The sequence below is a fragment of the Oncorhynchus masou genome, chromosome 29, assembly GCF_036934945.1.
Source record: "Oncorhynchus masou masou isolate Uvic2021 chromosome 29, UVic_Omas_1.1, whole genome shotgun sequence".
Classification (NCBI taxonomy): domain Eukaryota; kingdom Metazoa; phylum Chordata; class Actinopteri; order Salmoniformes; family Salmonidae; genus Oncorhynchus; species Oncorhynchus masou.
In genome coordinates this window covers 36,868,328-36,885,138 of record NC_088240.1, presented here as the reverse complement: position 1 = coordinate 36,885,138, position 16,811 = coordinate 36,868,328, and the positions used below count along the sequence as shown (strand labels likewise).

General features: G+C 43.5%; 1 protein-coding gene across 1 annotated transcript in view; it reads right to left on the bottom strand.

The window, feature by feature from the left end:
* LOC135519457 (dedicator of cytokinesis protein 9-like) overlaps nt 1–16,811 on the bottom strand; it is a 69,931-nt gene that overhangs the window by 7,144 nt on the left and 45,976 nt on the right. Inside the window, 23 exon segments of the mRNA XM_064944693.1 lie at nt 1,807–1,864; nt 2,084–2,299; nt 3,448–3,561; nt 3,713–3,895; nt 4,003–4,140; nt 4,439–4,554; nt 5,465–5,604; nt 6,793–6,840; nt 6,980–7,046; nt 7,251–7,365; nt 10,774–10,895; nt 11,015–11,158; nt 11,161–11,338; nt 11,436–11,614; nt 13,229–13,340; nt 13,431–13,514; nt 13,681–13,827; nt 14,434–14,505; nt 14,611–14,736; nt 14,832–14,901; nt 15,099–15,214; nt 16,296–16,385; nt 16,512–16,592. Coding sequence (XP_064800765.1) covers nt 1,807–1,864; nt 2,084–2,299; nt 3,448–3,561; nt 3,713–3,895; nt 4,003–4,140; nt 4,439–4,554; nt 5,465–5,604; nt 6,793–6,840; nt 6,980–7,046; nt 7,251–7,365; nt 10,774–10,895; nt 11,015–11,158; nt 11,161–11,338; nt 11,436–11,614; nt 13,229–13,340; nt 13,431–13,514; nt 13,681–13,827; nt 14,434–14,505; nt 14,611–14,736; nt 14,832–14,901; nt 15,099–15,214; nt 16,296–16,385; nt 16,512–16,592 — 2,716 coding nt within the window.

The window sequence follows — 16,811 nt, the reverse complement described above, 5'->3', positions numbered from 1 at the left end:
GGCTAATTGACATGATTTGAGTCAATTGGAGGTGTACCTGTGGATGTATTTCAAGGCCTACGTTCAAATTCAGTACCTCTTTGCTTGACATCATGGGGAAAAAAATCTAAATAAATCAGCCAAGACCTCAGAAAAAAATGTAGACCTCCACAAGTCTGGTTCATCCTTGGGAGCAATTTCCAAATGCCTGAAGGTACCACGTTCATCTGTACAAACAATAGTACGCAAGTATAAACACCATGGGACCACACAGCCATCATACCGTTCAGGAAGGAGTCTCTTAGAGATGAACGTACTTTGGTGCGAAAAGTGCAAATCAATCCCAGAACAACAGCAAAGGACCTTGTGAAGATGTTGGAGGAAACAGTTACAAAGTATCTATATTCACAGTAAAACAAATCTTATATCGACATAACCTGAAATGCCGCTCAGCAAGGAAGAAGCCACTGCTCCAAAACCGCTATAAAAAAGCCAGACTACGATTTGCAACTGCACATGGGGAAAAAGATTGTACTTTTTGGAGAAATGTCTTCTGGTCTGATGAAACAGAAATGGAAATGTTTGGCCATAATGACCATCGTTATGTTTGGAGGAAAAGGGGGAGGCTTGCAAGCCGAAGAACACCATCCCAACCGTGAAACACGGGGGTGGCAGCATCATGTTGTGGGGGTACTTTGCTGCAGTAAGGACTGGTGCACTTCATAAAATAGATAGCATTATGAGAGAGGAAAATTACGTGGATATATTGAAGCAACATTCCAAGACATCAGTCAGGAAGTTAAAGCTTGGTCGCAAATGGGTCTTCCAAATGAACAATGACCCCAAGCATACTTCCAAAGTTGTGGCAAAATGGCTTAAGGACAACAAAGTCAAGGTACTGGAGTGGCCATCACAAAGCCCTGACCTCAATCCCATAGAAAATGTGTGGGCAGAACTGAAAAAGCGTGTGCGAGCAAGGAGGCCTACAAACCTGACTCATTGACTCCAGCTCTGTCAGGAGGAATGGGCCAACATTCACCCAACTTATTGTGGAAGGCTACCCGAAACATTTGACCCAAGTTAAACAATTTAAAGGCAATGCTACCAAATACTAATTGAGTGTATGTAAACTTCTGACCCACTGGGAATGTGATGAAATAAATAAAAGCTGAACTGACCTAAGACAGGGAATTTTTACTAGGATTAAATGTCAGGAATTTTGAAAAACGTATTTTAAATGTATTCGGCTAAGGTGTCTGTAAACTTCCGACTTCAACTGTATATGTATTGCGATTCGACAGCGCCATTTTATTGCGATTTGATGTTCCAAACATATTCCTCACCATATGTCTGCTGCAGTGGGACAGAGAGAGACATGAGAAAACTAGTTTTCTAGTGCTGAAAACAAACCGTCTCCCTATTTAAAAAGAAGATGGAGAAAAGGCTATGAAGGAGTTTTGGGCAGGTACAACCAACTAACGCAGAAATAATATTGCGATATTGTCAAAACAACACCCTATATCGTCAAAAATAAGATCCCTGTGTGTCACTGTATCAGTTTTCTCCCCCATCACTAATACATATGGCCCCTGATCGTATCGGAACGTAGAAAGAATGACAAATTACATAGTGCTATGTACACTAATCACATTATAGTATTGGACTACTGACTAATAACAAACTAATAACTATCCAATAATTTCATTAAAATCACAATGCGCTGACCATTCATGAACCCCTTGTGAAGTTCTCCTGCCTTGAAAAGAGACAACGGCACCATCGAAAGACAATCATCAGCAACATCTCTACTGCTGACGGAAAACGCACCTTTTCTCCGGAGATACTCGGCCACCAGTGCCGCCACGTGCACATAACACATGGCTGCCTGTGAACAACAGAGAACATCCCAGATAGATCAGTATGTTTTACCAGCCACCCACATGACTTGAATTCAACATATAACATCATCATACTGTGTATAGAGAGATTCTACCATAATCCATTCCTTAAATAACTACACATATCAAAATAACACCCATCCCTCTGGCATTGACTCATACTCATATTATCAGGCCCAAATTCTGACCCGTAGCCTGGTACAGACCTCGGACAGGTCTCCATTCTTCACATGGATGCGGGCCATGCTGTCCAGCCAAGTCTTGCGGAGTTCGGGCGTGCTGGCGTAGGACTTGGCAAGGCTATACTGCAGGTCCACCAGCATCTCCGGGTCTCTCTCATGCTCCTTCATCTGAGCTGTGGCCATCAGGACCGTCCGGATCCGCTTGGTCAGGTCCTTCACATCTGACGGGAAAGCGGTGTTCTACACAGGATAATACAGCAGATTATTCAAGTGGTCCAACCTTGGCTGTAATATATTTCATATAATATGTTCATTAACTTCTTCGATATAGGGGGCGCTCTTTTAATTTTTGGCTAAAAAAACGTTCCCGTTTTAAACAAGATATTTCGTCACGAAAAGATGCTTGACTATGCATATAATTGACAGCTTTGGAAAGAAACACTGACGTTTCCAAAACTGCAAAGATATTATCTGTGAGTGCCACAGAACTGATGCTACAGGCGAAACCAAGATGAAATTTCAATCAGGAAAAGGCCCAGATTTTGAGGGCGCTGTGATGTCTCAGGAATGAGCCTACACTTTCTGTCGTTTCCCCAAGGTGTCTGCAGCATTGTGACGTATTTGTAGGCATATCATTGGAAGATTGACCATAAGAGACTACATTTACCAGGTGCCCGCTTGGTGTCCTCCATCTAAATTATTGCGTAATCTCCAGGTGCGTGCATTTTACCATTTGCTTCAGAGGAGAAAGTCAACTGCCACGAATGATTTATCATCGAATAGATATGTGAAAAACACACCTTGAGGATAGATTCTAAACAACGTTTGCCATGTTCCTGTCGATATTATGGAGTTAATTTGGAAAATAAGTTTGGCGTTGTAATGACTGAATTTTCGGGGTTTTTTCTTAGCCAAACGTGATGAACAAAACGGAGCAATTTCTCCTACACAAATGATCTTTTTGGAAAAACTGAGCATTTGCTATCTAACTGAGAGTCTCCTCATTGAAAACATCTGAAGTTCTTCAAAGGTAAATGATTTTATTTGAATGCTTTTCTTGTTTTTGCGAAAATGTTGCCTGCTGAATGCTAGGCTTAATGCTATGCTAGCTATCAATACTCTTACACAAATGCTTGTATAGCTATGGTTGAAAAGCATATTTTGAAAATCTGAGATGACAGTGTTGTTAACAAAAGGCTAAGCTTGTGAGTGAATATATTTCATTTCATTTGCGATTTTCATGAATAGTTAAAGTTGCGTTATGCTAATGAGCTTGAGGCTATGATTACGCTCCCCGATACAAGATTGCTCGACGCAAGAAGTTAAAGACCAAGCGATACGGATGACATGCAGTTGGAATGAGAATAGTATCCCCATCGGGATCTGACCTTGATGGTCTTGTCACTGTTGGCACAGTTGTTGATGATAGACAGGGACTGTTGGAAGCGGGTTCCTCCGATACCGATGACGTCAGCGATCAGCTGACTGACGGCGATCACCACCTGAGCGTGAGGGCAGGAAATGCACACATCAATACAAAACTACTACCATAACCATCAACCAAGCCACTCTTTAGGAAAGCTCCATAGAGCGTGCTGCTACATAGAGATCTTCTGATATCAGCATGTAGAAAGGAAACCCTCTCTCTCTCACTTGTAGGTGAGTGCGGACGAAGGACTTGCGCCCGGTGTAGTCAAAGTTACTCTTCATGAGGAAGTAGAGGAGGTGGGCGGCGTCGCTGCGGATGGAGCTCAGCTTCGAGTTGCAGCACTTTAGGATCTCGTAGCAGAACGAAGCACACATGTCTGCACGACCCTCGAAGAAGGTGCAGGGGAACTGGAAACAAGACACACACAGTGATGATTAGATACTCTGCACATTTAAGACAGGGAGAGAAAAACACTTCACTACTGCGAAGTGTTGAGGACCACTGGCCTCCTTACTTTGTAGATGAAGGTGCGCAGCGAGGTGAAGACCTGCTTGAGGGCCGTCTCTGATTGGTTGATCTGCAGGAAGCAGAGGTGCACCTGGAACACCTTCTTCATGAGCGGGTTGTGGCCATGGTCCGAACAGAGTTGGGTCTGAGGACATAAAGGTACAGACTGTTATCTTCAAAAGCCCAGGGACTGGCAGTAATAGACAACATCAAGTAACAAGTGGAAAAAAGGTGACATATCCAATCAAATGGAAAACAAGACATAACAAATGCATGTACTGTACACAAGCAGGATTGTGTTCTTGTCAGTGATTGGTAAGCCAAAACTGAATAGGGAGTTTCAACTTTTAGATAACATAATCACATGAGTAAGGCATTGAGATGACTTTTACATGTTGAGGACCGCTTATTATCACCAACAGAAACCACAGCTAGGAGTGTACCTTGAATCCCATGATGAAGATGCTGAGAGTGTCCAGCACGGTGAGGCAGACCTCCGTGGCGATGTTAGCTTCCAGGACCGATTGGTTCACCACGTCAGCATCAGAGTGGCTATAGGCTGCAGGGTACAAACCCACACACACACACTGCTGGAGCACTTTCAAATCACCCCTAAATTCTTATGTGCTCTGACAGAGTCTCAAATTGCACCCTATTCCCCATTTAGTGCACTACTTTTAAACAGGACCCATAGGGCTCTGGTATAGGGACTAGGGTGCAATTTGCACTGCAGACTGAGTCAGGGCTGCATAAATGCCCTCGTGAGTAATCATTACAATACAATCAGAGAGATTAGTCATCATTAGTATCAAGGTAAAAAAAAACTTGCTTCAGAGGAGGAAATAATATTCCGTGGAGTTGAAAACAAAATGCATTTTACTTGTGATTTTTCAGAGGTTTGAATACAAAGAAATGAGTTAAGGGAACAGAAATGAACAGGATAGAGGGATCAGAGGGTTTAAAATGCCTCATTCTCAGCTAAAATGGCATGCTCTTAATTTAACCAGATGAACAGAGCTAAGTCTGAAAGCTGCCTGTCGTTGACCTGATACATTCTTACCATGGTCTACAGATATTCCAAGAACACTTGAAATCTTTCTTACACTGAAAACACAAAGAAATCCACTTCATTAAAAGGGAATCATGTAACAGACACCCTATACTATAGAGTTGAATCTCTTTTGCTTTCCTGTGAAGTCAGTATAACGTTACACGGTGACCTTGGCCCGATGAAAACCATCCCTTCAACCCAAGGGTTCATGTACTCTCTAGGATAAAACCCCTAACTTTTATTCACTCAAAACCACAACATCAATGGACGGCTCTAGAACGGCTGACTTTGGACTTGGGTTTGGCACACATGATTCTAATGAAGAGGATGATGATGATGATGATGATAATGATGACTGACTACAGAGGGAGGAGCAGAGGGGCCTTTGGTTTAGAGGTGGGTGTTTGGGGGCACTTACTGTGGTTAAAAGTGTATGAGTTATCCAGGCTGCTGAGTTGCTGTAAGCGGGCATGCATCATTCCCGCCCTGTTACGGGACACAGGCAGAGTCTGAGACTTCCGCTCATGTGCTGCTACGAGTCCCACCCCTTCCTGGTTCCTGATGAGGAAACAGGACACTGTTAGACGAGTGGCTCACTACCAGCAGGACCAGGGTTAGTCAAGCAGGTTAGACTGGATATTACACATACCTAACGATTCTATTGATTTAAAAAATGGTAGGATATAATGTATAGCCTGGTAACCAGATCAGTTTAAGACTCCTTTGTGGTCGTCTTAATCATGAACTGTCTCCCAGGCTAGAAATAGGGTTAAAGAGAAAATCAAGCGCACCTCTAGGACATGAACAAATGTCTGCTTTATGTATATTTGGAGCATCTTGGAGCGAATTTAACACACTGCTACTCTTCCCATTTGTGATCATCTATACAGTCCTGATTCAGTGTTGAGAAGTAAAATCATAGCTGTGAGGCGATTCAGAGAAGGGTGTTTCTCATGCGATGGGTCAGACAATGCCAGATCAGCATGACAGCAGTTAGTAGCAGCAGAAGCCAGCGCATGCACATGACAGTGACAGACACTATATACGGTGACGCTTATGTCAGGAGTAACGAGGTGCTATTACATGCCCAATCAGTTGTGTGCTGTTATAAGATGGCCAATCAGAAAAGAGAGAAGACAACATGCTTTTAGTATAGGAGAGTTAATTCCACCTCCAGTCTTACCCAAGCAGGAGGGGGCAGGAGCCATGTTTTTTTTTATAAAACTATATTAAACTTGCCAGCATTTAAAATGAATAGAAAAACAGAGAGTGGTGGTGGGTTAGAGAGAGTGGAGAGTGAGACCCATAGCCATCAGTGTGTCCGGCAGAGAGCTCCCACAGAGAATGTGTGTGCCAGAGTCCAAAGGCAAATTATGAGCGTACTGTATAGTGTGTTTATATGGTGTAGTGTTTCAGGGGCTTTACTGTACACACAATGTTGTTAACCAAGCTCAACAAACCACACATTAGTACTGTTTTGGGCCTATTGGTAGAAATATCAGTTACTGGTTTGTGTTCTGGTCTCAAGTGTTACTACAAAACGACATTCATTCCTATACCTTAAAATAGCACAATATCATGTCCCTAAAATGGTTGGACAATATTCACGCAACATTAACATAACATTTGAATCAACACAATTATATAAACAATAACATAAAATATAATAAATTATGAATGTAGTCTCATATACAGGTTTTACATACAAGCGCGTTACAACTAATTGAACCATTCTGGCAACATTACCTTGCGATGGATCTTTTTCCTATGTATCGGAATTGATGGAGACACACCCTGGAAACAAAAACGTTGGGAGACTTATCGTTACTCAATGTGGACAGAGGACGCTTAAACATCCCCCGATATGCACCGTAAATGGTATGGAGTAGCGTCAGGACTACGACAACACGGCCAAGCCGAGGTCACTTCTTACTCTACTAGCGTGAAGAAGTCCATGAGCTCAGCAGACGAGGCCTTGTTCCAGTATGTAAACAGAGCATCTGAACGAAGGATAGAAGGGAGTTAGAGAGTCACCTGCGCTTGCGTCCCAGATGCACTAAATAGAGGATAGGGGGTCATGTGGGATGAAGTCTTGGGGAAACTACTGGCTGTAGAAAACACGGGTCACTAAGCATATCCATATCCACCCCCCCCCCCCCCCTCATATAATCATGTACTTGCACTAGAGAGAGGTGTGGTCTTACCCTCAGACATGCTCTTGAGGACATGCAGGAAGCACATGAGCAGGCTCTTGATCTCAGCCTGGTCCAGTTTGTCACAGCGCAGTAGGCTGCTGCCCAGGGCTGAGGCTGGCTGGTTCTGAGGGACAGACGCGCCGGTCAGAGATCGGCTGGAATACACTACAACACTCTACTTATGCCCTGTCGGACTGCTCTATTCACTGCATAACGCTATTGGGAGATGTGTAGTATTGTCATATTCCTGTCTTTGTTGACATATTTGCCATTTTGTTGTCTGCTTCTTCATCTCATCTTAATCCGTCCATGTTCTAAAAAGGCAAAACGGGTTGAAAATAAAAACGAATCGAAACATATAGAACACTGATGAATGTATATTCATCAGCAAACAGTAAAACATAATTTATCATTGCCCTTATTATGTAATACAAAATTGCCCTTCAGTACATCTACATCCTATACATTAGTATTCATGTGATATGATGTGCTGATAAGCATGTAGTATGACTCACGGTGCAGTATGACTACACTAATGGAGTCAGTCACTCATGCCCTGTTGGCCTCTAGACGCGGGTGAGACTGCCAGATCAGCTCTACGTGCAGGGCCTAATCACTAGAATTATCAAAGCCGGGACAGAGAGCAGGGAGCAGGAACCAGGAGTTATACCACAGCGTGGGTTTGGAGGAATACAGCGTCTTCCATTGCCAGCGGTGAGTTAGTCTAGACCAGAACTCCTAACTGAGGATGACCTCACGGAAAGACTGCAGCTATGTCTTGTCTTGGAGGAGTGTTGACAGAGAAAGTTAGCGGCTAAACATAGCTGCCCCAAATAAGTCTGGGAACTTGACTGAAGAGGGTAGGCGATCATTTACATGAATTCTTTATTAAGACAGATTTATAATTGGAAATATACTAGATGGGTATCATTCACAGCCTAAAAATGAAGCAGATATTACACATTCATGTTTTTCTTTCCCCTTCTGGTTAACTGCCTCCTCAGAGTATCATTCAAAAAGAAAAAATGGTGGAGGACAAAATGGAGAGAAACATAACACAAAGAAAGGGAATATCCTACAAAAACTGGTCCTCAGAACTCTTACAGACAGAGATAGAAAAGTCACACAGCACATATGAAGAGGCTCCAGCTGTGTGTTTCACTCCTACAGAAAGACCCATGAAGCCACACAGTAGCTGTGCTTCATGGCACCAGAGACGAAACTGTGTATCATCCGCCTGGCAAAGAAAGGAACTCGGCAAAGACTAAAACACACACACTCTCTCACACACACTCCCAGATGGGACACTCTTGGGAGGAAGGGGGGGGGGGGTTTATTGGTATTCTGTACTTGGAGTGGAGTGGTGGTGTGATGCGGGACATGATTCTCTGAGACACTGGGGACAGTGAGCAGGGAAAAGTCCACGGTGGCGCGCTTGGAGCGAATGGGAAGCACGGAGTCCTCGGGCTCGGAAAAGAAGCGCAGCACGTTGGCAGAGTGTCTCCGCCTGATATTCTCCTTCTGCCAGCAGCAGGAGTGTGTGGGTGGGTGGAGGAGTCAATGGTACAACGACAAGTTAATAGGGGATAACCTCATAACTGTCACAGGTATACAGTGGCAAGAAAAAGTGTGCGAACCATTTGGAATTACTTGGATTTCTCCATAAATTGGTCATAGATGAAGATAAGATTCAATTTTAAGTCACATCAATAGACAAACATAGAAAACTAATAACACACAAATTATTGTATTTTTCTTGTCTATATTGAATACATCATTTAAACATTCACAGTCTAGGTTGGAAAAAGTATGAGAACCCCTTGGCTAATGACTTCTCCAAAAGCTAATTGGAGTCAGGAATCAGCTGATCTGGAGCCCAATCAATGAGGCGAGATTGGAGATGTTGGTTAGAGCTGCTTTGCCCCATAAAAAAGACCCACAAAATGTGAGTTTGCTATTCACAAGAAGCATTGCCTGATGTGAACCATGCCTCAAACAAAAGAGATCTCAGAAGACCAAAGATTAAGAATTGTTAACTTGCAGAAAGCTGGAAAGGGATACGAAAGTATCTCTAAAAGCCTCGATGTTCATCAGTCCACGGTAAGACAAATTGTCTATAAATGGAGAAAGTTCAGCACTGTTGCTATTCTCCCTAGGAGTGGCCTTCCTGCAAAGATGACTGCAAGAGCACAGTGCAGAATGCTCAATGAGGTTAAGAAGAATCCTAGTGTCAGCTAAAGACTTACAGAAATCTCTGGAACATGCTAACATCTCTGTTGACGAGTCCACGATACGTAAAACACTAAACAAGAATGGTGTTCATGGGAGGGCACCACGGAAGAAGCCACTGCTGTCCAAAAAAAACATTGCTGCACGTCTGGAATTTGCAGAAGTGCACCTGGATGTTCCACAGTGCAAGTGACAAAATATTCTGTGGACAGATGAAACTACTGTTGAGTTGTTTGGAAGGAACACACACACACACACACCACTATGTGTGGAGAATTAAAGGCACAGCACACTGACATCAAAACCTCGTCCCAACTGTAAAGTATGGTGGAGGGAGTATCATGGTTTGGGGCTGCTTTGCTGCCTCAGGGTCTGCACAGCTTGCTATCAAATGGAAAAATTAATTCCCAAGTTCATCAAGACATTTTGCAGGATAATGTTAGGCTATCTGTCCACCAATTGAAGCTCAACAGAAGTTGGGTGATGCAACCGGAAAACAAAACACAGAAGTAAATCAACAACAGAAGAATGGCTTCAACAGAAGAAAATACACCTTCTGGAGTGGCCCTGTCAGAGTCCTGACCTCAATCCAATTGAGATGCTTTGGCCTGACCTCAAGAGAACAGTTCACACCAGACATCCCAAGAATATTGCTGAACTGAAACAGTTTTGTAAAGAGGAATGGTCCAAAATTCCTCCTGACCGTTGTGCAGGTCTGACCCGCAACAACAGTAAACGTTTGGTTGAGATTATTGCTGCCAAAGGAGGGTCAACCAGTTATTAAATCCAAGGCCTCACATACTTTTTCATCCTACACTGAATGTTTACACGGTGTGTTCAATAAAGACATGAAAATGTATACTTGTTTGTGTGTTATTAGTTTAAGCAGACTGTGTTTGTCTATTGTTGTGACCGAGATGAAGAGCAGATCAAATGTTATGACCAATTCATGCAGAAATCCAGGTATTTCCAAAAGGTTCACATACTTTGTCTTGCCACTGTAATGGACACACCTCTTATGTGTCAGTGAGAAATACAGAAAATGATGCATGAAACATCCTCAACTAAATGCGTGGCCTAAATCTCACTCACTGAATAGCTGCTAAACTTGACCCGTACGGATTTATTTCTAGCCCAAATGGACTAACAGCACTGCAGCGATCTGATATCCTGATGGAGGTCATGTGCCAGTAGGACACATACAACAGGCATAGGCTGCACCCTCAATAAGTGAAAGCAGAAATGGTCAACTTTAAGTAACGGTCCATGACAGTGGCTGTACTATGTCTCCATGGAGTTGTACCTTGTCCAGAGAGTTGCTCTTCTCATGAAGACTGTTGCCAGAGTCAGTGCTGATGAGGGAGCCCCGGGAGTCAGCGTGGCGGACAGAGTTAATGTTGGGGGTGGAGGACGCGTGGGGGGAGGCTGGGGAACACAAAGACAACAGCACAGTTAAACTCGTGGCCCGCATGTCGCTCAATCACCACGGGACAACATGAGTCGAGTGTCATATCGTTGCCTGCCAAAAGCAGACTGAATCTCACCGGTGCCAGAGATAACCCCAAATACATCCTTGTGCAAACTGTTGTCTAACAAAGTACTGGAGCGTGGAGGCGTCATCATCATGGAGTTGCCCAGGAGTGGGTCATCTCTTCCATTCTGAAAGGAAAATGGACCATTAGTAAAGTCAAACATTTACAGGTAGGGCCTTTGAGTTGTGGTGGTAGCCAGCCACTAGATGTCAGCCTTACATTGTTGGACTGGTTGATGATGAATGGGGAGACTTCCTTCACATTGAGCCTGTTGACGTTCTCCTGAAGCAGACCGAATAGGGGCAGGTAGAGAGTTGCCAACCTAGCCTGCTGGCTCTGAAATAGAGATAAAGCTTTGATTAAACTTCATTGTCCCTTATGATGACTTTCGAAACGACTAGAGGAAAGAGGGGGGGAGAATTAGTCTGCTTACCTTGGAAGTGTAGCGTTCATCAAAGGTGTGCTTGACCATCAGGTTCTTGAGCACGTGGATGGATATCTGACGGATCTCTCGAAACTCCTGCAGGGCCCCGCCCACCTCCCGCAGCAGCAGCCCAACCAGGAAGTGGTTCTTACAGAAGTCGTCTGTCAGCGAGTAGTCCAACTGGAGGTCTGGAAGAAGGACAGACAAGAGACAGACTTTAGGAGGAAGTCCTGAACCTAAACTATCTGCCCCGATGTAAACAATACCAACAGTGTAGCACTGAGTCGACCTTTGCCTTTAAATAGACTGGCGCCATTCGAATGAAGTTCAACTGCACTTGAACTCTAATGAAGATTGTTGGAAATAGTTTTGTGGCCAGATTACACTGAAAACTTTTCCAACAAGTATTCAAACAAACCAACAACCACAATACATGCTGATAGGATAACACATATTGGTTACAATGATTACAATTTCATGATCACTTATGATAATCAATTAGATACAATAATTTTAAAAATACACCCACAACTAAAATCAAAGAGTGGTTGTAAATAATGACTTTCTAAAGTATTGCAATACAATGTATATAACAGAGATTATCAGTCAAAATAGACAACCAGACAGGGGTCATAACCTCGTACAACCATCCCGGAAGGCTCACGAGCTTACATTCGGTTTAGCTACACAGATCGGCAATTTGTCTGGTAATTATGAGTCTAAAGGAGTCGGGGACCAGGCAGTGAATAAACAGATACAGTTAGCAAGCAGGGTGGTTGTTATGGGTAACAGACCGGCAAATAAACAGAGCGTCACAGAGCATGAGGCACAAGTCAAATCAAATCACAAGTGACACACAGAAGGTGTACTGAAAGGATGGTACTAAAACTTCACATCCACTGTTAGCCTCAATATGAGCTGTAATTGGTTTACATGCACATTTAAAAATGTAAACAACTCTGAAATGTTCAATTGAAATTCAATTGAAGAAAAAAAAAGGAAGAAAATTGTTTGCCCTCAAGTACAAACCTATTGCTATCGTCGCACAATCCAAACCCTTGACACAGAAATAGGAACGCTTTGTAGTCCAAAGAATTAAAATGTACACACACCCATACCTTTTCTAACTCACTCATTACAGCCAATTACAGTTCATATAGATAGAGATAAAGCATAAAAATGATAATTTAGTATTAGACATGGGAGAGACAAATTAATCATTCCACATCCACGCCAAATGTATGTAATGACCCTGTTGAATGAATGACTCAATTGAGTTGGTCAAGGGGATTGTTTTGCCTATGTGGCCATAAAAAAAAAAAAAAAAAAGGGGGGGGGGCAAAGTATTTTTTTTTCGGACAAGCAGACAGCACACCTTGAACCTACCTACAGGATTACTGTATGACTCCATGTTGGGAGAAAGTAAAGCTAATTGGCAAAAGAGAGAAGAGGAGCAAAGTGGAAACAAACAAATAAGCTCTATTCCAAAACAGAGGTAGCAAGAACACAAAGAGAACAGTACATGATATACTGTAACGTGTCTTTATGACATTTGGCTGACAGAACTTGGACAGTACGGGTACTGTGCTTGAGTTCGACGAGATGCTGCTGGAGAAACGATTGAATCCACTATCTGCAGAAACACTCTATGTAAAAATGGACAAGAGCCTTTGGCAGACAGCCCTCAAAACTTCATATTACAAAAGCCTTGTGCCTCTAGTTCAATAGATGTACCTCATAAGACCCTGGTATACCTGCATACAGTCGCTTTTATTTTGCCCAAACGATGGAAATGTGCTCACCTTGAAATCTCTGTATCCTCCCTTTTCCAAAGGGCATGGGCAGATTCAAGGGAATGTAGTGCTCGTGGTTGCATATGACGCGCAGGAACTCAAACTTGAACTCAAACAGAGTCTGAAAATAAGAGCACATTAGTGTAAGAAACAAAAAGGTCTAGTGGTGGACTATCATTTGTAATGATAATTATTTAATCATGATAACTACCTTGGGGTCTCCGGGCACAAAACAGTTGATGTAGTTGTTGATCTGCTTGAAGACAAAGCCTCTGTCCATCAGGGTGAAACAGCGCTGTGGACACAGGAAGGAAAGGACATTCCCACACACAGTTCAGTCTAGTACAGAACAGTGGTTATCATCAACCTCTAATGAACACCAATACATTGTTATTGTCCCGAACCGACTATAAGGAGGACCAACGGGTGCTAGACAAGCCAATCAGACGGCGCCAGCTGACCTTGATGAAGACAGCCAGGCTGTGGTTGGCATTCCGGGCTGCGTCCAGGTTGTCCTTGTACTTCTGGGTGATGTGGGGCATCATCATGTTGACCAGGGTCTCCACCGTGTGGTGGAAGCCGGCCGAGAAACGCTGGTTCCTGGACAGCTGAGAAACAGAGACAAGCTGTTACTGCCAGAGCTGTTATTGAGTGTGGTGTTACTGTCCGTGGTGTTACTGTCCGTGGTGTTACTGTACATTTTTTATTTGATTGAATTACCTTTTTGGTTAATATTACAGTAGAGGCCAACACATGAAATTCATATACAACACTAATTTCCAATGTGGCGCTTGAGGAGAGACAACAACAACAACAACAACAACAACTCGCTGTTGTGTTTCTGATCCCACCACAGCTATTCCCAGAGAGAGGCCATCCCAGTGAACCACCACAAAACCACAGCAGAGGGGGGAATCCTTAATGGAGTGTCCCTGTTTCCTCTGTTTAGTGTGGCACACTCCTAATGGTTCCTACAGCAGCTTCCTGATTATACACGGCCATGCCAGAGAGGAAACTCAGGGCTATGGTTGGTTAGGAGAAATTGCTGTGGGTAGCATTGAGGCGGTGGTTAGTTATGGCTGTGCTTTATTCTGTGGGAGGAATGTAGCAGCCCACATGGCTGTGCATGTTAGGAGCTCACTGATAAGCTGACATTTCTATAAAAAGAAACATGAAGACTTAGTTGGCTTAGTAAAGTGTCACATCAGACTTACCTTGACTTTACTGCTCTCAATCAAGTACTGGGCCATGGACTTTACTAAGGCTTCAAAGAAATACCAGGAGTACTACGAAACAGAAATACGGAAACAAATACAAATCAATGCCAACATGAAACCTGATGCAAATGCCCATAGACTCCTTTTCCACACGGATGCTGTGCTATCTATTACCTTGAGCAACTTGTTGCTGGTGAGGAAGTCTGTGGAAGGCTTTAGGATTGCAGTCATGGCTTTGGCCAGCTCCTCATGTACTGTTCTCGTGGTAGTGGCTGTGTATGGCTCGGTCTTAAACACATACTGAACCAGGAAAAAATAAAAAATAAATAAAGGTTTTCTAGAAACACAGCATAAGAAAATGTGCCATATGATAAATGGACCAGTATGACAATTACCTTGACATATGATCGTAGGTAGTGCTCCAACCCCTCTTCGTGGCACTGGGCAACAATGTGAATCATGACTCTGAACAGGGCAAAAAGGCATGTGTAAGAGTTGTGCAATAATAACATGTTTGTGGTTTATGTCTCAATACTCATAGTCAATACTCACTATGGCTATGTCCATAACGGCAGCCTATTCCCCATATAGCTTCCCTATTGGCCCTAGTCAAATGTATTGCACTAGGGAATAAGGTGCCATTTGGGAGCCAGACTACTGACCTGGTGACGTTGACGGCCACCTCCTCATGGGTGGCACTTGTCAACACCCGGAACAGCTGGTTGAGAGTGGTGGGCAGGAACTTAACCATCACGTGACTTTCCATAGCATGAAGACTCTGAGGTGGGTGGGGGGGGGGGGAGAATGCAGTAAATAAGATGCTCAAGGCATTGTGTTTTCCTGTGCTCCCCTCCCAGCCAAAACGCTGAACCTGCAGAATATCATCCACAAGCACATCAAATGTCTAGACAGGGTTAACTGCATGATCAGAATTTAACTTAAAATCGATAAAACTATTCTGAGGGGAGATAAAACAAGGCTACATGAGAACAAGAATCAGCTTCAATGTAAATGCTTGGTGGCGTACTGTAAACATTCCCTCCCATCCTGGCTCTAATCAGTCTCGGGAGTCTATGAGGGGGTGAAAGTTCCATCCCACATCCAAAAGAGGCGGGAAAAAAAACAAACACAAGCTTGCGTAAGAGGAAATGGAAGTCGCACAGAATAACAGGACACACCTGAGAATAAGCATGTGTTAATCACACACACAAACATGTCTATCCTGGAATGAGGCAGAGCGGGGCACTGGTGCATCACTGGCTATTTAGGATCTTAATTTGATCCAGTTTGCTACAGCAGGAAAATAATCCTGTGGCAACAGGAAATGTGAAATATGTGGATTATAATTCATGGACATTTTTGTAGGGGTTGATACATTTTTTATAACAGAAGATCAAGTGTAAAATTTCAAAGTGGAAATGAAAAAAGAAGCCTTTTTAAACCCCAAATACACAAAGTGTTTCCTGCATTGCAGGAAAGTTCCCCTGCAACAAGGTGATCAAATTAAGAGCCTACAAAGCCAGCCAAATCATTTGGCAACCTGCCAGTGAAATGCTCTGCTAAATCCTGATCTTGTGTGACCCTCTTGCCATTGTTTGCGTGCTGTGGACTAGTGTGTTTACATGAGCACCCCAGAGATGCATCTGAAAATGTCGATGTCCACAGGGGGACAATGGAGAGAGCGCCCATGGATTAGAGCCTAGGGTCATGTTAGCATTGTCCCACCCCGGCCTGAGGAAACAAGCACAGATTTCTAAACATCCTGAGGAAATCAGAGTGATTGGTGACAGGTGTTGGGGAGAGAGATGTGACAAGTGTCATTTCTGTCAGACCCAGAGGTGCCACGGTTGCTGCTTTACCTTCAGATACTTGACCAGCTCTCCTGCTGCCACCTGGGCTGCAGACTCTGTGCTCTGACAGTGGGCAAAGAAATTGTGCAAATGTTGATCCTACAGATGAAAGAAAAAAGGGAGAGATGTTAGAACACACGATTTCTAGAAAAGACAGTGGAGAACAAGCCTTTAAGAATCCTGGGTCAGTTGTGTCCCTGAGCTTATCTGTGAAATGATACCAACCTGAGTGTACACCGTGGAGACGAGGTGAGTGGACACCTTGAACAAAGGCTTCCCTCCATCCACCCATTTCATTTCAGGATGCTGCTGCGTGAGACATGGGACATATTTTAATCAGAAAAACAACGACAGTGGTTATCATTGGTTATGTACTGGATCACGCTACATGTATTGGTGATGTATTTAAAACGGCACTCCGTGATAGGAGTCACTGTCGCAATGCCACAAGAGGGTAGGACATACTTAAAACGTTGCTTGTTAGGGGGAGGTAGTTGCAGAAACGTATATACAAAATGAAAGGCA